General features: G+C 43.3%; 1 protein-coding gene across 12 annotated transcripts in view; it reads left to right on the forward strand.

Moving 5' to 3' along the window:
• The window catches only part of LOC143737591 (sickle tail protein homolog), a 70,378-nt gene that overhangs the window by 43,920 nt on the left and 3,441 nt on the right, over nt 1-23,017 (forward strand). For 2 of the 12 annotated variants that reach the window (XM_077229280.1, XM_077229311.1), the window contains 14 exons: nt 4,475-5,259; nt 12,308-12,409; nt 12,535-12,575; nt 12,733-12,899; nt 13,942-14,117; nt 16,109-16,245; nt 17,499-17,646; nt 17,738-18,173; nt 18,342-18,543; nt 18,873-19,120; nt 19,438-19,578; nt 20,012-20,128; nt 21,065-21,142; nt 21,265-22,983. In XM_077229280.1, coding sequence (XP_077085395.1) covers nt 4,475-5,259; nt 12,308-12,409; nt 12,535-12,575; nt 12,733-12,899; nt 13,942-14,117; nt 16,109-16,245; nt 17,499-17,646; nt 17,738-18,173; nt 18,342-18,543; nt 18,873-19,120; nt 19,438-19,578; nt 20,012-20,128; nt 21,065-21,142; nt 21,265-22,983 — 4,497 coding nt within the window. The remainder of the gene's footprint in view (nt 1-4,474; nt 5,260-12,307; nt 12,410-12,534; nt 12,576-12,732; nt 12,900-13,941; nt 14,118-16,108; nt 16,246-17,498; nt 17,647-17,737; nt 18,174-18,341; nt 18,544-18,872; nt 19,121-19,437; nt 19,579-20,011; nt 20,129-21,064; nt 21,143-21,264; nt 22,984-23,017) is intronic. The other 10 variants (XM_077229347.1, XM_077229370.1, XM_077229296.1 and 7 more) reach the window with 7 other exon arrangements.

The following is a 23,017-nucleotide window of genomic DNA, read 5'->3' on the forward strand; positions in this document are numbered from 1 at the left end:
TAGAGCTCAGATTTTGAAGCAAATACTTGCCACACCCATTAATGTTGGCAGGGGGCCCACTGATTGGTCTCTCCACTGCTGCACAATTATAAGGGGCAATTACCTTTAGCAAAACAGGTCGACTCCGCTGAGATCTTTACTGTATGTCAAAGGCACAATAGTGTTGCCACGCTGCGTTAAAGTGATTTGTCTAACATCAGGAATGTAGATAATGCAAAATTTTGCCAGGGACCAATGAAGCTAAACAGTGAACACATTTTAGAAAAGCCAAACAATGTCTGTTCCTTATCTTATTATGCAACAAATGGAATTTGATTTGAGTAACGGATTTAATTGGAGCCATGCTCTAAGCATCTTGCTCTCTAATCAAACCGATCTGATTTCCATGAATCACTGTGTCAATTTATGATATTTACCTTCACACGTACTGTAGGATGATTTTGTATCTTAATCCTATTGAATATTGCTTTAGCTGCTAGATCTAGTTTTGGAATGCATAAAAAGAATATTAAAAAGTGTAGTGTGATTATTTCAGGCCAGAACGCAGCGGGATGAATTAAACATTTTGGATGCTGTTGTGCTGTGGTGTCATTTGCTTTATCTAATTATAAGCACTTCTGGGAAAAGAGTGCAGTGTCTCCAGCTATCTCATCCATATCTTAAGTTCAGCAGGGCATGGAGGATTGGGAAGAGCATAATTCAAAGCCAAGACTGAAATTCCTGGGCAGGGTGTAGGGATGAACTGAGGTCAAGCTCTCAGGAGAGCACAACAGCGGATGCATCTGACCTAGCATTTCTCAGCTCTAATGAGAGTGCAGAAGTGACTTGCTCCTGTCTGCATCACCACATCACCCATAACGCAAGCAGCCTGCTGTTTACTGAGGCTTATGCATCTTTTATAACCACTTCTAGTGTGAAGAACGGTGGCTAGATGATACACAGCTATATCAATAGAACAGACCTGCTTCAAACCCAATGCAATTAACTGGATTTTGAACATTTCTTTGAGCATAGTTTGTTCAGAAGAATTGTTTTAGACTAGGGATGTGCAAAAATGCATATTTGTAAAATCAACTAGACAGCGGGTTGTCAGAACAACTAGTAAGCCCTCTATAATTTGGCTGGCTTAGAGTTATGTCCACCTGACTCCAGTCAAACGTGGTTCTTGAATTATTAAAAATCGTTTTTTTGTTAATAGAAATAAAGCTGAAATAAAATAATATATGTATTAGATGAAAAACTTACAACTGACTGAAATAAAGTAGAAGCTGAACTTCTAAAATTACTGAAACTGTAATAAAAATAAATTTAAGCTAAATAGAAAAGTCATTGAAGTTTTTATAGCAAATATAATTTTTTTTAGTGGAGTTTACTCTCTGTGAAATTATTTTGAAAAAACCACTGTTTGAGGGAAAAGTTATGGAATTTGTTGTTAGGAGTGATGCTTTGATGGCTGGAGCAGCAGTATTTTAATGTGGATGAATTTATAAACATAACATTTTTCAGAGGGTTTTAGCATTATGACAGTTTGCACACCAAAGCAAAAACCCTCTGCAACATTTTGTGTTTCTAAATGTAGTCCCTAATCAACGACTAGTTAGTTGACCAACTAGTCTTTCCCAGAAGGATATGCCTACCTATGCATTAGTGTTAATGTTCCACATGTCCTGTCCTTCACAGCTGGAATGGCCAACCATCTACTCCCATTTTATCTCTACGCAGTATGCTTTGCACATCTGTCAATTTGTGTTTATGGCACAGTAACCTGCATAAGGTCTCCAACCTGTCACCTCACAGTAGCTTCACTGGCTCAGCTGTGCAAAAACACTGCGCTCTGCCCACATGTGGTGGTATTGGGAAACCCTTTTCCCATCTAAACCAAAAGTAAGATTAGTGGGATGATAGGAACTAGAAAAGCAAACGGATGTGTCAAACAGGTCCTCTGAGAGTGTGAGAAAGCAAACAAGCATGGACACGTTTGTTGATGTGATGCAATTATTTTGAAGGATTGTAAAAATGGACCCATTTTCTGTAATGCTTGGGCATGATGATATATTGGCCTTTCATTTAACGCTGTTTATCAACGCTCTAAATCTCTGGAAAGTTGAAGCTTGTCCTTCATATACATTATTTATAGACCCATGTATGCTAGTGCTCTCTGAATTTGCTTTCCAAGGTTTTGCATCACTTCTGGCATGTGATGAACTAAAGGTCCCAAAGTCCTTTGTTTAGACGTGCATGTTTGTAGTAAACTTGGTTTCTTTGGTCACGTGAGAAATATTAAGCCAATTTTATGGAGGTCTTTATGTTCTTATTGAAAGAAGACACCTATTTTAAGCTTAGATAATACAATAATGAAACGATGGCTACACATGTTTAAACATGCCTGACTCCGTTTGGTTATCCTTCGTGAGAACTTAGTCTATTTCTAACAGAAAGCCTCTTTAAAGAAGTCTTTAAGAAGCAATGACAGACGGACTTAACTCTGAGGTATTTTATGTGAAGCAGCTTGTATTGTCTTGTAATTCATTTGATACAGTGTTCAGGACATACAGTAACCATTCAGCCAAATCATCAACTAACTACATTAAGTGCAATTATATTTTCCTGGTTCCTCTTATGAATGTGGTCTGAAACTAGACCTGAGGTTATAAGGACAGGTTTGGAGAATGCTGTTCATCTTTAGGCTAATGCAGAGAGTGTTATTGCTCTGAATGGCGGATAATACACCTGCACGCACACTCTGTCTGTGGGCTTTATTACTGCACGCTTAAGCATGACCACTGTACAAAGACAGGTCTGGGCAGGGCTATCGTCTGTCCTTTTGCACTCGTTCAATCTTTTGTTCATATCTGTACACTTGTCGAAACATAAAGCATATCACAACACAGTCACACAATACAGTTTTTGTTTTTTAGTTTCCTGCTTTGAAAACTTCTGTGTAAAGATTAATCTTTTTTTTGTGACAAATATGTAATAAAAAGTTCCTTTTCATTAAATGTAAAGATCCATTTTATATCCATTGACTTTCTTTGTCATAGAGTTGTTTAACAGCCATTTTTAAATAGTGGGATGGTGTTCTGAATCATAGTGTCACGGACAGCTCAAAAAAAAAAAGCAATCTTAAAAGCAAAATGCAACTAACCATATAATCATGCATAGTTATTGTAAAATAAATAGGCTTAACAACTTTTAAATGGGAGGGAAAAAAAACAATTCCATACCTTTTTTTTTTTTTTACTGACATCTAAGATTGTACTTGTAGTCAAACGTACAGCATTTTGACACAAAAAATTGGTAGAAACTTGCCAAATTAGACCAATACCAAAACCATGAACAGTAGCACAGATCTAAGATAAAATAAACCAGAATACATGAAATGCATTACTACATTACTTGCAAACAAGGATAAACATGAAACATGAAAAATCTTTTGGCCTGAAACCAATGATCCAATGACACTTTTTGACCGTATCAGAGTCTATTTTAGGCACGCTACGCTACAGATAAGCTAAAACATGTCAGCAGACACAGTGTGAAAGCATTTCACCGTAACCAAAAAGGATGCTAGAGTAGCAATATGTAAAATTTGTTTTGCTTAAATATCAAGAGATGGATCATTGCTGAAGAACTTTACTATGACGAATTTATCAACCGAGAACACAACACCCAGAACAGCATACCTAGTTCAATTAGCCAATTAGCCAAAATTAATTGCCTAGAGTGCATCTTAATCAGCTCCCTAGGTCGTGAATCAGTATATCGTGTACATGAATTCAGCCACTGGTAAGGACAGTAAGGACCCTGGATAACTACACATTGGGACACTGATGGTGACATGACAAGCTCCTTGTTGTACTATCATTATTGGTATTTATGAACAACAGCAGAATTGATTTTTCTGACATTAATCAATTAATTAATGAATTAATTTGTTTGTTATTTAAAGTACATTATGATAAATACTTTTATTGCTACATATACCTGGAACATTTCAGCCGAGTAATTATAAATGTTAGCTAGATTATGTTCATGACCTGTCTAGTGATGTCTATGCTGAAATATAATTAAATAATGGTTTGTTTTTTCATTGCGTGTCATGATATGTATTGAGTTGGCTCGCGCAATTTATGTATTGCACATAATTTCTGCTAAGGGTACATAGTGAACGTTTCAGTACCCTGGAAGGATTTTGCGATTGAGACGGCCCTTAAAATATCAATTCAGTGTCCTAACTACTGAACTAGGGAGATGATTGAGATGCATCCCCAAAGTTTATTTTCAGTTTTTGGCTAAATTAAAATTTTGATTTCTATTCTTGTGTTTTTGTAAAAAATGTATTACGGTGCATCACGATATGATGGTATAATAAACAAATTTGGTAATGTGTTGGGTTGCCACTTGATGTAGCAAAACCTTGTGGGGCTTGTGTTACCCAAATTCCCTCTGATGTGATTTTTTGGTCTATCTCTAGATCACGAGAGAGAGACTCTACAGCAGCAGACAGCAGCCGGGAGGCCAAAGCCCAGTGCACACTTTGCCTCACAGTCCCATTCATTCAGTCCAGGGCTCCATGTCTCCTCCTATACCTCGCTCCATGCCCTCCTCCCCTTCCAGAATGCCTTCAGTTCAAACTGTTGCCAAGTCCGGTGGCACCACCTTACCCAGGGACCGTCTATCCAGCGTGCCCTCCAGTCGCTCCATCACACCTTGCTCCAGTGCCATCCTGGAGCGACGGGATGTAAAACCAGATGAGGATTTAAGCAGCAAGAGCGTTCCTATGTATTCAGAAGTGTACGGCTCGCCTGAGGCCAGACACAGTGTCGCCTCATCACAAGGCAGCCATACCGGAGACATCCCAGATGGGGCAGCTTACATCCAGCACCGCTCCTCCATCAAGTCTGTTAGCGCATACGCTGATGGCCAGGATCGGCAGCACTCCCTCTACAGACAGAAATCTCGCAAGTACAGCGAGAGTCAGCTCGCCTCTATGGGCTCCAAAACTCCACCTGCTTCCCCTCATAGGGTCAGTGAGGTCAGAATGATTGACATGCTCCCAGGCCAGAACTCCCACATGCCCTCACAGGGTGTGGCAGCAGAAAGGGTGTCACCTGTTCGAAGATCTTTCCGCAAGGACAGTAATGGAGCCATGGATGTGGCGACTAGGGTGAGGGTGGCCTCCCCTGTTTTCGCCGGCCTTCCGCCCGGTCATGGAGAGAGGACGTTTCAAGGTCATGTGGCAGCTGGAGATCCTCAGAGGTGAGAGTGAATTTGGCTTTTTAAATTTTCTGCAGCTCATTGTGCCAATGCTCCAGAGACTTTGTGCTCATGTCAGGGATACAGGTTTCATGGCCTCATGATATTTTTTTTACGTGCACAAACGTTCGAAAATATTACAAAGGTGAGTTAGAAATATATACATTTATTCAACAAGGATGCATTAAATGTATCAAAAGTGAAAGGAAATACATTTATAATGTTACAAAAAAAATAAAGGCTGTTCTTTTGAATTAGATCAAAGAATCCTGAATAAAATGTTATGCAGTTGTGCTGCTCAATATTTTTGCACAAAAATATTAAGCAGAACAAGTGTTCCCTTTTGAGAGGTCTCTCCTATTGCGTAAGTAGCTTACGCTATGGGAAAACTCCTTTTCTCGAGAATATTGAAGTCTTTATGTAATACGCATTGCAGCTGCACAGCAGACAGCAATGAGCGAAGGAGCTCGGTCATTGGCTGTGCTGCGGCAACTTGCTCGAACCAATGACGGGGCGACTCTGAATGCGCGACCAACGAGTGGCCCTCGCGCCCGCGCACGTCAGAGCCCGCCAAGATGGGCGTGGCCAAGAGCTATATATTGGGCGCCCCGTCATAAGAATTCTTTAGATTTAATCTCCTTCAGCGAACACCTTCTTCGCTGGATCCTCCGGATTATTGAAAACATTCGCCGCCGTGGAAAAGCATACCAGCGGGATTGCTACGAGGACGTTGGCATCTTCAGCCGTCTTCGAACGCCATCCTACTGAGCCATCCGGCGCGCTACACGCAAGTATTTACCTCTGTTCGACCCGTGACATTTGTAAAAGAGCAATTTTCTGAGGCGTTGTTTCAAATGCCTTCCTGCACGTCGTGCAGAGACCTTCTTCCAGACGTGGATCGTCACATCATCTGCGCTCGCTGCCTGGGCCGGGACCACGCAGAAGCTGCTTTGAACAAGGGCGGATGCCCGCAATGTGACGACCTGGGTCTCTCTGCACTGCGGGCTTGCTTCGCCGCTTTCGCCGAGAGCGAGCCCATCGCCGACACCCCGCCGCGTGTTAAGAAAAAGCGGCGCTCAGAGAGGCTTCCTGAACCTGAGCTCAGTGACGTCACGCCGAGCCAGTCTCCGCGTGCTTCACCGCCGCTCTTGTCTTCCCCACCGCCGGTTCAGTTCACTCAGCCGGACCCACACCCCTCTAGCACAGCGGTGGGCCTTGTGACTTTCTTGTGTCCGAGGACGACGGGGGAGTAGATGACTCTTTGTCCATCGACGCTGCATCTGACGACTGGCCGAGCTCCACTTTCGACCCCGTCCCGTCGACGCTAACTAACACGAGTGGGGGCTCCTCTATGGATACAGAGATTGTCCGCATCCTCTCGAATGCCGTGGAGGACCTCGGGCTCGATTGGTCTTCTCCCGAAAGAACCAACCCGAAGCCGACTGGACGAGTGGTTTCTGCAGGGGCGCCAGCAGGCCCCTCGGTAAAGGCCTTCTCCTTTCTTCCCGGAAGTTCACGACGAACTCACCAAGTCATGGAAAGCCCCCCACTCTGCGCGTCTGAAGCCTTCTTTTTCTTCGTTGCTCTCCTCTGTGGACGGCGCGAAGGAAAGAGGCTACGAGGGAACGCCGGCCCTCGAGGAAGCCGTGGCCAATCATCTCTGCCCGCCCTCCACCACCGGATGGAAAGCCAAAGCTTCCCACCCCTCGAAGCCCTGCCGCACTACTTCGGCTCTCGCTGGTCGCGCCTATGCCGCCGCCGGCCAAGCTGCGTCAGCGCTCCACTCAATGGCGGTACTTCAAGTGTTCCAAGCCAAGCTTCTCCGCTCCCTGGACGAGTCTGGCCCCGAACCCGAAGCCTTCAAGGACCTACGCAGCGCGACTGACATAGCCCTGCGAGCCACGAAGGCCACCGCCCAGTCTATTGGCCGCGCCATGGCTAATTTGACTGTTCTCGAGGCCATTTGTGGCTGACTCTGACGGAGATGAAGGACGCGGATAAGGCCCCGTTTCTCGACGCGCCTATCTCCACCAGCGGGCTGTTTGGACCGGTAGTTAAAGGTTTCGCCGAACGCTTCACTGAGGCCCAGAACGCTTCACAAGCTATGCGCCATTTCCTGCCTAAACGCTCCAGCTCATCGCAGAGCAGACAGAGGCCGCCACAGCCGCAGCGGGCTAGAGCAGCCCCTACCGCCTCTCAGCCCGCGCCTCAGACTGACGCTCGACGCCGCTCGCGCTCCCACAACAAGCCGCCTCCTGAGCGACGGGGTCCTCGGCCCAAGATTGTGCTGAACCCTGAGCCTCGGAGGCCTTCCTGGCCACAGGAATGAGAAGAGAGAGTGCGTGTCTCGCAAAAGCCGGACCACTCTCTCTGCAAAATCTCAAACATTACCCAGTCCCCGTACAGGCGGCTGGAAATGTCTATACAGCAGTCAATGGGCCAGTCACAGAGCTCGCTCACCTGCAAACAAACGCCGTTTTTACGGCGACACAGAAAACACAAAAAGAGTATTTTTCTGCCTGTGTCACTAAGGGTTCACATGTCCACAAAGTGTGCATTCCCAGATACTGTCAAAACAGTGCCAAATTCATTCCCAGCTCAGGCTGCACGCCCCATGAATTTAGATCACGTGCCTACGGTCATGTACGCACCACTACACACAAGCACTGTACACACAGTTATGAATTCATCCCCAGTAAAAGCGGGAAACATTATAAAAATGACGCGTGTGCCTACCACTGTCTATGCACCCCCACTTATAAACACTGTCCCTACAGTGTCAAACACAACCCCAGCTCAGGCTGCGAGTCTTACAGACATAGCGCGCGCTGTTGTAATCACACACGCGCCCATTCACTCAGCTGCTCAGCGCGCGCCCGCGCCTCTGAGAGCTACGAACTCAGGCGATTCGCTGGCCGGGTCCCTACGTCACAGCGGCCCGCCCCTAGCCTGTATTCAGCCCATATCTGTACACGCAGCGGCATGGGAAAACATTCCAGATATGCCGAAATGGGTGTTGAATATAATAAAGCACGGATACTCCCTCCAGTTCGCTCGCAGACCACCACGTTTTACGACTGTGGTCGAGACGAAAGAGAGAAAGGAGTGTTCGCGTGTTCTACGCACCGAGGTGCGCAAATTAATAGAAAAGGGCGCTGTGGAAACTGTTTCCCCCTCTATGAGCGGGGCAGGTTTTTACAGCCGCTATTTTCTCGTCCCGAAAAAGGATGGCGGTCTCCGTCCCATCCTAGATCCCAGACACCTGAACAAAGCACTAATGATTCGCTCGTTCAGAATGTTAACAACCAAACATATCCTCGCGCAAGTACGGCCAGGAGATTGGTTTCTCTCAGTGGATCTGAAAGATGCTGACTTTCACATTCCAATAGCGCCTCATCACAGGCCTTTTCTGAGATTCGCTTTCGAGGGACAGTCTTACTAGTACACAGTACTTCCGTTCGGCCTGTCCCTGGCTCCCCGTACATTCACGAAATGTATGGATGCAGCACTTTCCCCCTTGAGACGAAGGGGAGTGCGAATACTGAATTATCTCGACGATTGGCTGGTCCTAGCACAATCAGAGAGTCAGTTAATAACACACAGATCTTGGATTATCAGCCATCTAGAATGCCTGGGTCTAAGAATCAATTTTGCAAAAAGTATAATATCTCCCAGCCAGAAGATTTCTTTCCTGGGGAATAGTTCTAGACTCGATACAAATGACAGCTCGTCTCTCATCAGAGCGCGCGCTCACCATCCGGCGCCTTGCAACATCATTCAAGGCGCGCGCGCGCGCCCCCGTCAAGCGGTTTCAGAGGATGCTGGGTCTCATGGCCTCAGCATCGGTCGTACTCCAGCTAGGATTGTTGCATATGCGTCCTCTCCAACGCTGGCTCAAGAGCCGCGTCCCTGCTCACGCGTGGCGTTCGGGCCACCTTTTAATCAGAGCGAACCATGGCTGTATAAAAGCCCTGACGCACTGGAAAGCCGCTCGACTGGTACCAGTCAGGCGTGAGCCTGGGTATGAACACAAGGAGAAAGATGATCACAACAGATGCCTCCAAAATAGGTTGGGGGGCCCTTTATGAGGGCAGGCCTGTCTCCGGCTTTTGGTCAAACCCGGAGAAGCGCCTACACATAAACTGTCTGGAGATGAAAGCGGTCGCTTTGGCTCTCAGAGCCCTGCTTCCACACCCACATTCCACATAAAAACGAACACGTCCTGGTCCGAACGGACAACATGACGGTAGTGTCGTACATAAATCGCCAGGGTGGACTCAGGTCGAGCTCCATGCATTCAATGGCAAGGAGACTCATCTTATGGTCCCAGCACAACTTGCGCTCGCTGAGAGCAGAGCATGTGCCAGGCGCGCTGAACCAAGGGGCAGACATGCTATCCAGAAACAAGATTCTCCCAGGAGAATGGGCTCTCAACCCGCTGACGATTCAGTGGTTATGGAAAATCTTTGGCGAGGCGGAGGTCGACCTCTTCGCCTCCAAGGAGAATGCACACTGCTCTCTTTTCTTCACGAAAAGCACGGACGCGCTCGCCCAGAGCTGGCCGAGCCGCCCCTTATATGCTTTTCCCCTGATCGTGATGCTGCCACAGGTCATCAGTCGGGTCAGAGAGGAGAAAAACGCAGTGCTCCTGATAGCCCCACTCTGGAAGAGCCAAACATGGTTTCCAGAATTGATGAAAATGCAATCTGCACCACGGCCGATTCCACTAAGGCCAGGCCTCCTCAGTCAGGCCAGCGGGATGATATTTCATCCCCGCCCCAATCTGTGGGCCCTTCATGCATGGCCCCTCAACGGGTTCCCAGGAACCTCAGGAGTGGAGCGCTAAAAACCATCGCTGAGGCGCGGGCGCCCTCCACGAGACGCTTATATGCCCAGAAATGGAAAGTGTTCAGTGACTGGTGTTACGCCGAGTGCCTGAACCCTGAAACATGCGAGATTACGAACGTATTCGCTTTTCTACAAGGGCTTCTGGAGGCGGGCCGCTCCCCCTCCACGCTCAAAGTATATGTGGCGGTCATCAAAGCGTCACACGACCCTGTGATGGAACGTCCATTGGGAAGAAACGACCTAATTATTCGTTTCCTAAGGGGCGCTAGGAGGATGAACCCTTCACGCCCCCTCTCAGTGCCGATCTGGGACCTGGCTACTGTCCTAAACGCTCTTAAAGGGCCCCCGTTTGAACCACTCCGAACCGTGCACCTTAAGCAGCTCTCACTCAAAACTGCGCTCTTGCTGGCACTCGCCTCGGTCAAGAGAGTGGGCGATCTGCACGCGCTTTCGGCAAGCGCTGCCTGCTTGGAATTCGGACCTAACGACTGCAGGGTCGTCCTTAGGCCAAAACATGGGTATATTCCTAAAGTGCTCACCACTCAGCACAGGTTATCTCCCTAACTGCGCTATCGTCTCCAGCAGACGAACACGACGCTAACCTACTCTGCCCCGTTAGGGCTCTCAGAATGTATTTGGAGCGTTCTGCCCTATTTAGACAGACAGAACAACTGTTTGTATGCTTCGGCGGCCGTACGAAGGGTTCCGCCGTTTCAAAGCAAGGAATCTCTCACTGGATAGTTGAGGCTATAGCTCTGGCTTATGAAGCCAAGGGACTTCACTGCCCCTGGGGAGTCAAAGCACACTCCACCAGGAGTGTGGCTTCTTCCTGGGCGTGGTCGAGCGTGGTCGTAGTTCTACAGCATGATGCTAGTAGAACTATGAGTTCGTATCTAGATTATGTATGTGCTTGTGTCACACTGAGCGCCTTCTAGCCGCTCTTTACTTTTTTCCCACATATAAAGCTCGCCTCTGCCGGCTAGTTGGATGAGAACTTTGCTTTTTAGCTCAGGCACCTGCCTCTGGCTATCATAAGGCGAAGTTCAGCACACACAGCGTTTTGCATGGTGTTCCCATAGCGTAAGCTACTTACGCAATAGGAGAGACCTCTCGAAAGGGAACGACTCGGTTACTAACGTAACCTCGGTTCCCTGAGAGGAGGGAACGAGTATTGCGTAAGCTGCCGTGCTTGTGCTTGGTTAGTTCGCTTCAGTCGTTTTAACCTAAAGAACTCTCATGACGGGGCGCCCAATATATAGCTCTTGGCCACGTCCATCTTGCCGGGCTCTGACGCGCGCGGGCGCGAGGCGCGCTCATTGGTCGCGTATTCAGAGTCGCCCCGTCATTGGTTCGAGCAAGTTGCCGCAGCACAGCCAATGACCGAGCTCCTTTGCTCATTGCTGTCTGCTGTGCAGCTGCAATGCGTTTTACATAAAGACTTCAATATTCTCGAGAAAATGAGTTTTCCCATAGCGTAAGCTCTCAGGGAACCGAGGTTACGTTAGTAACCGAGTCGTTTTCAACATTGATGGTAATAAGAAATGTTTCTTGAGCACCAATATTAGAATGATATCTGAAGGATCATGTGACTGGATAAATGGCTGCTGAAAATTCAGTATTGCCATCACAGGAATAAATTACATTTTACAATATATTTAAATAGGAGAGAGTTGTTTTAAATTTTAATTATATTACTGTTTTGCTGTATGAATAGCATAAGAGACCTATTTCAAAAACATTAAAAAACTCTTGCAACTTTTAAATGGTAGAGTATATACTATGCTTTTCTTTGTTCTTAATAAAACAAGGAAACAGTTATAATACTTCCCTTCCCTTTTGATGTTGTTATATGTTCAAATAGTGCTTGAGTAATCAAGGGCTGATGGGGGAAAATATCAGATTAGTCTTGTTGTGGTGAAGTGAAATTGAGAAGAGGACAAGAGTTCCTCGGAGCAAAGCGTTCATATGCTGTTATTCATGCTTCCAAAATCAAAGTTTGGCAGAGTTTTACCCTCAGAAACAGAGAAAGGCATTAAGGCAATATAATTCCCCTGCTGGTGCCCTTTTGAGCATTGTTTACCATTGTTAGCATTGTTTAATACTTCTTAGTTCCACAGTTGAATGGCCTGCAATCAATTATGGAATTGTCTTTATTGACTGTTAGACTCATGTCTAACAAACACATGTGACCTGTGTTTTGCAGTGAAAGAATAAAGGCTATGGAGCAGCAGATAGCCAGTCTTACTGGTCTTGTTCAACATGCTCTAATGAAAGCGCCAAGTACAAATGATAAGGAGACTTCCGGGTAAATGTTCACAGACACATTTAATCTGATTCATAAATAGCATGAATTTAATTTGTATTGATATAATATGAAGATAAAAACAATATAATTATAACTCATGCAAATTAATTTCTCTTTCTCTATAGTGACAAACCAGTAAAGGTGGGTTCTCTGGCACAGAATGATGGTGAGTAAACATAATTGATAATGATGCTTCCTTTATTATTCCTTCTTGTTCTTGTGAATCATGAATCTGAATTTAATCTTAATTTATCTCAGACAGAATATCCCATATATGTGTTGTTACCAAAGCAATAACATCAGAAATGTGTGTTTTTTTCTAGGCGTCTATACTGTAACATCATCTAAGGACCCAGCTGTGCAGATAGACAGTCCTTCAGCACAGTTTCAGCCTTCTGTCAGAGACCCTGCTTTATGCTCAATCCTCTCCAACTTCAGGAGAAATGTCACTGACCTCAGACTGCAGCTCCACCAACTCAAACAGATGCAGGTATAAGTTGAGGGCATCTGCTCTTTCTATAGATGAGTTGCTGATTTATTAAATGTTTGTCCTGTCCTTTCAGTCAAATAAAAAAAAGGTATTAGAATAGTTATGCAACAATTCAACAGTTAAGCAATTATCTTTAGATATTTCGCTTTAAAATATAACACAATACCATGCAAAAGTTTGGGGTCAGTAAGATTTTTTTAAAGAAATTAGTACCTTTATTCAGCAAGGATGCATTGATTGATTTATAATGTTACAAAATGTATCTAATTCAGATAAATTCTGTGCTTTAGAAATTCATTAAAGTATCCTGAAATCTTTTTTATTACACTTTCCACAAAAATATGAATCAGCCTAACTGTTTTCAACATTGATAATATTAAAAAATTCTTCAGCATCAAATCAGCAAATTAGAATGATATCTGAAGGATCATGTGACACTGAAGACTAAAGGCCCTTGCACACTGAGTCCGAAATTTTCGTATGCGTTTTTTTGTATTCGTAATTCGGTGGCTCTGAATTATCAAAACACCATTCAAACACCATTCAAACTGCTTGCTATGGATGCGAAAAACGCCGAAAATCGAACCGGATCACATTTTTTTTTATGACGGAATAGTTTCGGAGGCAGTGTGCAAGCGTGATTGACAGAACATGAGGTTGTATTTATTTTTTAACATGCAATAATTTCGGACGCGAATTTCGGACTCAGTGTGCAAATTCTGCTATGCCATCATAGGAATAGATAACCTTTTTTTTAAATACATTTTTAAAATGTAATTTAAAACTGTAATAACATTTCACAATATTACTGTTTTACTAGATTTTTGATCAAATAAATGTAGCCTCTGTGAGTTCAAAAACAGTAAAAAAAAATCTTACAGACCCCAAACCTTTGAACAGTAGTGTGTATATGCAAACATATGATCATACTAATGTGATGTAGTATTATAATGTATACATGGGTTATAATATACACATGAGTTATAATATACATTGGGTCAGAAAACATTTGTGTTGATAGAGCTTTGCTTTGCATATACAGCTGCAAAACCAGGGTGCCATGAGGCTGATGGTGCGACAGGCGGAGCTGGAGATCTCAGAGAAGGTTTCAGGCACTGTGCTGCACCTCGAGGACACTGTTCATAGACAAAGAGTCCAGGTGGAAGAAGAAAGACACAGATATCTGGGCATGGAGGAGAGGGTTCTCGTGCAGCTCGGGTAAGACAACAGTGACTGCTGTGCTAATACTGATCCTGTTAAGACCTTGACATTAATTACCCATGAAGAATTCATCATGAATTGGTCATCTGTAGAATGTGAAAGACAGCTGTGGATGAACAGAACAAAAGCTGCGATCTAGAGGGGAAAATCAGAGCAAAGCTGCTGCAAATGAGCCAGATTTGATGCTGATTAACTGCTCACTTCTAATCTCCTCACTAATTAATTATAATCCCTTGTCTCCATTCAATGCTAAACGCATACTTTAATAAACAAAGATCAGTGTTGGTTTTTAATAGATGTGAGCAGAGGGGATTTTTTTTTTACATCATTAGTGCTATACTAAATTACAAAAATTCTGTACTATTATTCTAAAACCCATTTGGTGTTGTAAACCTTAATAAAGTAAAATTAATCTTGCCTCCCTTGGGTGGAGGTGTGTGTGATTGCATTAAATGACGCATTGAATAATCCACTGTCTCAACCTGTCTCGAAAGAATAAGTTTTGTGAAACTTTCTTCTTGTTTCCTGTCACGATGAATGCCTGTTGTTCTCATGGGGAAATATAAGTCAGATTGCTTCAGAGGGCGTTTAGCCATGTGTTTTTTTAACTAAAACTATCAAAATTGATGTTAATTGAAATAAAGATTAAATAAAATATACATTTTAGGTCAGAAACTTAAACTTAAAAGCTTAAATGACAATTTGAAACTGTGCCTTGGCAACAAACTCAAATAAAATAAGTTCTAAAATTAATAAAAAAGGAAATAAATATAAAGTAAATTAAAGCTAGATAGAAAAATTAAAGAGTATAAAAAATAACAATGACAGTAGCACATAACAAAATGACTAAACCTTAAATCAAAATTAAAACTGATAAAATATTAAAAAAAAGTGTGTGTAAAAGTGTAAAATATGAATAAATACTATACTAAATAACACTGCATGAAACAAGCAAAAATGTTATTCTAGTGACCAACATTTATTGGTTCATCATACACATAATAATACTGGCTTACGTTAGATTGTGTTATAGTGAGAAAGATAACTAAAAGCAGAACTTAATATTGTGCATGGGAAAACCCTTAAGGCACCCCTCGGGTAAATTACAGAAAACATGAACCATTTCCCACAGACATGGTGCTGATCTCAGAGCATGTGTACTGGCTTGCAGATTCCTGCATAGCTGGTCATGCTAAAGGCTTCTAAATGCAGGTACACCTCATGTCCATGTCCAGCTTCCAAAATTCACACCACTTAACCATTTCAATAGGGAAGAAGTCAGAGAATCTGAGAAAGATGTAGGTTGTGATGATCCACTGAAGGTATTTGGCTGAGGGCAGACTTTTGTTGCCATCTTAGCTTACACAGCCAAACTTCTCTGTATGTGAACTGTCAGTCAACAAACAAGCCTAAATCACGTTAAACAGGTTTCAGCCTTCAGCAGGACTCACAGTCAAGACTTGCTCATTACACAATATTTAGTGTCGCTAAAAGCTGCAAATGCTCGATTAAATGCATTTGAAGTAAATATAAACTGTGGCGTCCAAATGTCGGAGACTACATTGAAAATATGGGATTTTTGTTCACTTAAACCAGGAAATGAACAGAAACTTTTGAGCACAAGATACTTTTCTCAAATCATGCTAGATATCATGATCATTAGGTTTTACTCAAACTTGTGCAGCTTGAGCAAAAAAGCAAAGACAGATACTTAAAGATTCTGAAATAAATGTCAATCATTCAGTAACATTTTTACCCATATTTTTTTTTACAGATAATATATTTGTAGTAAAATTTTAATAATAAAAAGAACAGAAGCATTTTCACCAGTGGTCTCAAACTTTTTTAGACTTTTATTGTATGTTCTGTAATTATACTGTACTGTACCTCTGTATGATATTGTAAGGTAGTCACTGATTTCTCAACTTGCAATTTAAGTGTCAGTTGTGCTGATAAATGACACATCCTCTGTTGTAACAATGTAACAGAGAGCTGGAGAACTACGTGGAGATGCTCAAGAAAGAATCCACGTCTGTCATGAACCATCGGCCAGTCACACTGAAGGATGTGGAGGAAGGGGCAGTCAACTTACGGAAAGTAGGAGAAGCTTTGGCCACACTCAAAGGTGATTACATTTATATTTTTCCTTCCTGTGGACTTTCCTTTTTTAAAAGAAGGTGGTACACTACTGTTGGGGTCAGTAAGATTAGTTGTTATTCATTTATTTATAGTATTCTTATTAATTGATTTATATAATTTATAATTTAATCATTGTATTATTATTATTCATTTATGTCATTTATATTATATATTACTTATTTATTTTCTATTGTTGTTTAATCTTATGATTTGCTTCACGAGTTGGAGATAAGAGAATGTCTCCATTTCAAGGTTTGGAGCAGTAGTTTAATTTCCATTGTTTTTCCCTTGGTATAATAAGACTTGTTGTAATTGTACTGGTCAGACGAAGTCAAAGCATTGAGTGTGTAACATCTAGACAAAGTATAATCATTGAAACATATGCAACTAAGATTATTCAATAAACTCTGCTCTTTTTATTATCATCACTTCTTCTCCTGCTCCTGCGCTTCCCTGGCTTTCTCAGTCAAAAAAGACTTATATCTTCTGGCAGGGATTCGGCATCCGGGGCCGGATCTAATATATTTTATATCTCTGACATGTAGATCCATCCTATCTAACATTGTGGCAACGATTTAACAAGAGGAACGAGAGAAAGTAGGATCTAGATGCAGCAGACATTTATTCAAACAAACATAATATTAGTGAATTCAGGCAAAACTGGTAAATCAAACACAAGACCCAGGGAACAGAATGAGCTCATTAAACATGCTGTCATGAAGGACAAGACTTGACAAGAAACGCTGGGGTTTAAATACATAAGGTGTAATTGGCTCTCCTAGGAATAATCAAAGAACTTATCAACAAAAAAAACTACAAAACATGGCAAAGAACAGGAAATAACATACAAGTCCACACAAGACCGGGGGAACACAGGCTGAGATCATGACAGGTTTCCACCAAAATATTATGCAGCATAACCCTTAATTTCTGAAGGATCATGTTATCATGTGAAGATTAGAGTAATGGCTGTTATATACTGTCTATGTAAAATTCAGCTTTGCCATCACAGGAATGAATTATATTTTAAAATATATTCAAATAGAAAACAGGTATTTTAAATTGTAACAATATTTCACAATATTAAGGGTTCTTTTCTGTATTGTTGGTCAAATAAATGCAGCCCTGGTGAGCATAAGAGAGTTCCTTGAAAAACATAAAAAAAATCTTACAGACCCTCAACTTCTGAACACCAGTGTAGATCTTTCTCTTTTAAAATATTGAATTGCATCATTTCAGGAGAGTTCCCAGCCCTGCAGATGAAAATGCGTGGCGTGTTGCGGGTCGAGGTGGAGGCGGTGCGCTTCCTTAAGGAGGAGCCTCACAAAATGGACAGCATGCTGAAGAGAGTCAAAGCTCTGACTGACACTCTCAGTGGACTGAGAAGGTGCAACTCGTGAACCACTTTGAATATTAAATCCCTTTAGAGCTTTGTAGTTGTTTGAAGGGTTCATTGTTAGGGTTTCTGTTTTCTGTAGATATGCCACCGAGAGCCACAACCACACTTCTGACCCAGTCCAAGTGAAGGCATTGCCTACTAATTCAGTTTCCTTTGTGGATGAGTACAGATCTCCAAAACCTATTCATGAGTCCCCCATCCCTCAACCAAGGTCACCTGCCAAAATCAGCTGCTCGGAACCCGTGGCATCTTCTCCTGTTACTGTGCACCGCATTCAGACGGCTCCCGTCAGCGCACGACACTCCAGTCCCCCCCTCACACCAACCCATGGCAGGGACTCCTCCACTGTGGCGAAGGTCAGTCCCAGGAGCAGAGAAAACAGCCCTGCCCTGGGAAAGAGAGCAGCTCCACAGGGCCAGGAAGCTGTGCTTGTAATCAGCACAACTGGATCCTCCTCATCTACACTGCAAGCGGAGGAGATCACTGTCAACACAAGCAGGCCCATGCCTGAAGAGGTGCTGCTCAACTCTGCCTTTCACTTTTGAATGATTAAGATTGGTGGACAGGCACAAACACAAGAGTTATTTCTGTAACTCTGCATTTATCTGCAGGGAAATTTCTCCAAATATACTTTCCCAATAACTGTTTGCAACGAAAAGCTACTTCTCTTGGGCTCTCCACAGGTTTCAAAACGGGAGGACACAGTTCACTCTGCTGGACCAGAAGCAGAAAGGGAAATGGAAAGGATCCTCCAGCAGACCCAGGCCAGCCTTATGAAGGCCATACCTGACCTGGAGCTGAGCAGCCAGGTGGACGGCACCCTCTCTCAAACACCCATCTTGCCAGATGAGGTGGACTCTCCACTTACTGTGTCTCCGCTCCCTGGTATATCTGTCCATTCATGTGCATCTGCATGTGCATATAAACCATTCATTCATATTGTAGGACATAAATAACAAAACCCAGATCCGGGTAAATGACATAAGAGTTTCCATGATAAAGGAAAGGATACACAGACATCTGCCTATTTTCACAGACATCTGTGACATTCCCGGCTCGGGATTTTTTTTCACTTTAACCCCTGTACATTGCAACGCACCTCCCAGTTGTTTTAATGAGTTTTTAAATAATCTTTGTTTAGCTGATTCAGGTGTGTTTGATCCGAGTTTAATCTAAACTGCAGGATTAATGAGGCGCTTTTTATCTTCAAACAGAAGCCGCACCACAGGATGGACCTAAAGCACATAAACCAGTCCAGACCAGTTTGGAGAGGCCACAGAAGCCGACCATAGAAAAGCCCCACAGGGCCAGTGTTGACAAAGTGAAGCCCAACACTGAGATGACCAGCAAATCGCCTCCCCCTCCCCCTCCACGCAGATTCTATCCCTCTGGAACTGGACTCACCACTGGACGTTCAGGAGAGGTTATCTACACCAGCCGGAAAGAGTCCACTAGTGCTCAGGTGCGTGTGCTATTTCAGCTTCCTCTAATTAAGATCCAAGTGACTCAGGCCTTGCTGAGCCACATTCCCAGTCAACATGACAATTTTCATTACTATTATTTGAAAACAGCACATGTAACAAGCAACCTACCTACTACGTGTTAAAATCACACTGTGCTATATTTTGTATGGGTGTGCCGTGAGCTGCATTTTGCGTCCTGTTTTTGTGAATAATAATGACGGAAAATCACAGTAGAGATTCCAGCTGCTTTTCTTGTTTTGAGAGATATAATGGAGGGTGAGGGTCAGTCACACTCGACTGGTTGTTTTGGCTATAGGAGGGTGTAGAGGAGGCCCCACAGCCCAAACCCTTGCGTGTGCCCCCAGAGGTCAAGCCCAAGCCCCGCACCCCTCCTGTCAACACCTCCACCTTACAAGATGAAGAGGATGAAGGAGATAAGATCATGGCTGAGCTACAGGTGAGCAAACCGCAATCGTCCTCACAGGAGTCACTCACACAAATACATAAACGTACACTTATTATTTTACAAACACACAGGAAGTTGAGACATGTTAAAGGTGCTAAGAGACAAACATAGAGACCATTCAAACATCAATGGTTGCCCCACCAATGTCAACATTTACGCAAAAGCTTCAAAATGAGGGCACTATGGTGTACTGGCTCTCTCAGAAGTTTGAATTGTGCTGCCCTCTATTGTTGAGAATGGGTAAGACTTCCTATGAATCTGATGTCATCATGAATCCATGATTTTATTTTAATTAGCAATAAAAAGTAACACAGTGTAAATACACTATATATTTTCTGTTTGACATATCATAATTACACGAGCACAGGATGGAAAAATCCACCAGAAACGGCACCTAATACCCGTAACCCTTGCCCTTCCTCAGGTGTTTCAGAAGTGCACTATTAAAGATTTACGGCCCAAATACATTGTCGATCTCACAACCCGTGAGCCATCAGACAGTGACATGGAGCCAGGGCTTTCCCTATCTTACCATACAAAGGTAACAGATGTGATGAGTGCTAACTCCCCGTGGCAGTCTCACGGCAGTACTCACATGTGCAATCGTGTCCCATAACCTCCCGCTCTGCTGACACTAATACACAAAACCCATTCTGATATACTGACATACTGATGAACATCAATGCCTGACCGTAGCCCCTCATCAAGAGAGGGTGTAATATGTTTGAATGTGTGTCTAACACTGGTCTGTCACTCACACTCTCCTGCTGAATGCTAATAGATACAGCTGTATAAAATTGTGTGGGTCAGAGTGACTGGGGCGGTGGAAAGGCCATTCAGAACACTCTGACTTCTGACCTTTTCCTTTTTTAGCATTCAGAGGCCACTTACAAAAAGGGCCAGAATAGCCATTCTGAAGAGATATAAAGATATAATACAAACAATATATATGTAGATACCAAATATTTTATTTTGTATTTGTGTGTTTAACTTTAGTTTTTAGAATACTTTTTGTCCTACAGGCCAACAGTGTCAGGGTTTTCAAAACAGGAGAAGCATTTCTATGTTCTGGATCTTGGAGTGTCTATACAAAGACTAGATGCAAGTCACTTTCTCCACTAATATATTTTGTTTAAAAAAAATAAATAAAATTCAAGCATGTATTTCTCAGCAACCTCTATCACCATCAAACATCTTTGCATGGAAAATGCTATGTATAACATTTCACTACTCCTTGTCTAGTCTCAATAAAAAACATTATTTTTAAGCAATGCTTGACAGCATACTGTAGTTTGCAAACTATGGATGAGGCTTAATGTTTATATTCTTTATGAAAGCTGAACAACTCTAGATGGCGCCATTGATCTTTATTTTTTTCTCTCTGCATTGTACTGACTAGCTGGGTATTAATTTGAGAATGTAAATAAAGGTATGTCCCAGTCTAATGCAATGACTCTGTACTAACCAATTGTCCTAGCAGACCACCACTCATCTATCTGAAGAAGGAGCAACATCTGAAAGTAGGGAGAATACTGCATCACCTGGTTCACCTGGGGTAAATATAATTTGTTTTACTGTTTGTATTAGTTTCATGTGAGGTTTAAGTGTGAGATATTGTGCTCACTCTGTCTTTAATGTGTTGTTTGAAGTCCAAAGCATTCTTGATTTCTTTGTCAGGTCATGTATTATATCACCGGAACGTCAAAGACATCAAATGAGGGCACCTATAGGCCAGATGACCTAAAGGAGCCCAAGCAAGCAACATTTTCTACTTCAAAGGTTGCACCTGAGAATGCTTCAGACCTTTCCTCGCAGCAAAAATTGTTAACATCAGATGACTTATCTGTAATTTCACTTCAGTCAAGCCAATCATTCAAGGAGGTCCAAAGCAAGCTACACTATATTCATCAGGTGTCATCTGGTCCATACAACTCTTCAAAGAACAGCCCTGTAGTTGGAAAAGAGATTAAGACTGAATTGGTTCTGAAGTCTCTAAAGCAGGTAGTTCCCACACCCTCTGAGAAGGTTTCACCTGTTGAGAAGTTAGAACAGCAGATACTGTGTACATCCTCTGACCAAGTCGCACCTGTTCTGGAAAAGTCAATAAAGCACGGATATCGGGCAACCACTGTTGAAGTTACACTTGTTAGCAAAAGTCCTCAGAGTGCTGAACCTCAAAATCACTCACCGATCCATCCGCCAAAAACTAATGCCTCATGTTCAAAACAGCTGAATGACCATGAGAATGGGCAGGAAGAGACAAAGGGAACATCTGGAAGTCAGGTCAGATACACTGAGGAGGCCAGTCTAAGTCCAGACCTCCCAGGAGAAGAAGGTCCTCCTCCACCAAATAATATTGCCTTTAGGATAACTAAAAACAAGGTTCAGGCTCTGTCGACAGGAGAGTACCAACAGCTGGTAGACAGCAAGGGCACGGATGTCCAGACTCTTAAAGTGGGCTCAGAACCAACCCTATCTGGCCCAGAGGACTCTGGATACGACAAGAAGCCGGTTATCATAATTTTTGACGAGCCGATGGATATCTGTCAGGCCTATAAGCGACTGTCCACCGTCTTTGAGTGTGAAGAAGAGCTGGAGAGGGTGCTGTCAGAGGAGAGGATCGATGAGGAGAATGAGGAGGAGGTGGAAGCAGAAGTCAACTCAGAGAGTCAGGTTGGTCAGGTTACACCTAAAAATAACAATCTAGATCAGTGCAGAACTGAGAACAGTGTGAATAGTCAGAGAAATAGTAGTGCATCAGTGCTTCTACAACAGCAGAGTTCCTTTGAGAGTTCTCCTCTTGACGTTGAGGAAGGAGACAAGACAGAATCTTATAAAGATGTGAAAAAGAAATTCAAGTTTAAGTTCCCCAAGAAGCAGCTTGCAGCTATTGGCCAGGCCCTTCGTACAGGTACAAAAACTGGCAAAAAGACACTGCAGGTTGTTGTCTACGAGGATGAAGAGGAACCAGATGGAACCGTGACTGTGCTCAAAGAAGCTAAAAGGTTTGAGATCAAGTCGCACACAGACTCTGATTCTACCACCCTTAGGTCTTCATCACAAAACAAGACTGGCACATCACAAAGCGCAAAAGACAGAACCAAGGAACTCCGTAAGACTACGTATGACACGTTAGACAGCCTTGAGCAGACTATTAAGCAGCTAGAAAGTACCATAAGTGACATTGGACCAACATTGGTTTCCGAAGTCTCCCGCAAAGAAGAATCAAAAGCAAAGAGAATTGCCAGTCATGCAGAACCAGAGGAGGGCAGTCCCACAAAAAGGCCGCCACCTCTAAAGCCCAAACCTCACAAGTCATCACTGCAAAAGAGATCCAAAACACAGTCTCGATCCTCCTCAAGCACGTCCACCACCAGTTCCTCCAGCAGTAAACAGGTCTTCCTCAACTCCTCTTCATTCTTGCTGGTGG

This window comes from Siphateles boraxobius, unplaced genomic scaffold (assembly GCF_051911475.1).
Source record: "Siphateles boraxobius isolate OS27281-9 unplaced genomic scaffold, OSU_SipBor_1 1, whole genome shotgun sequence".
NCBI lineage: Eukaryota > Metazoa > Chordata > Actinopteri > Cypriniformes > Leuciscidae > Siphateles > Siphateles boraxobius.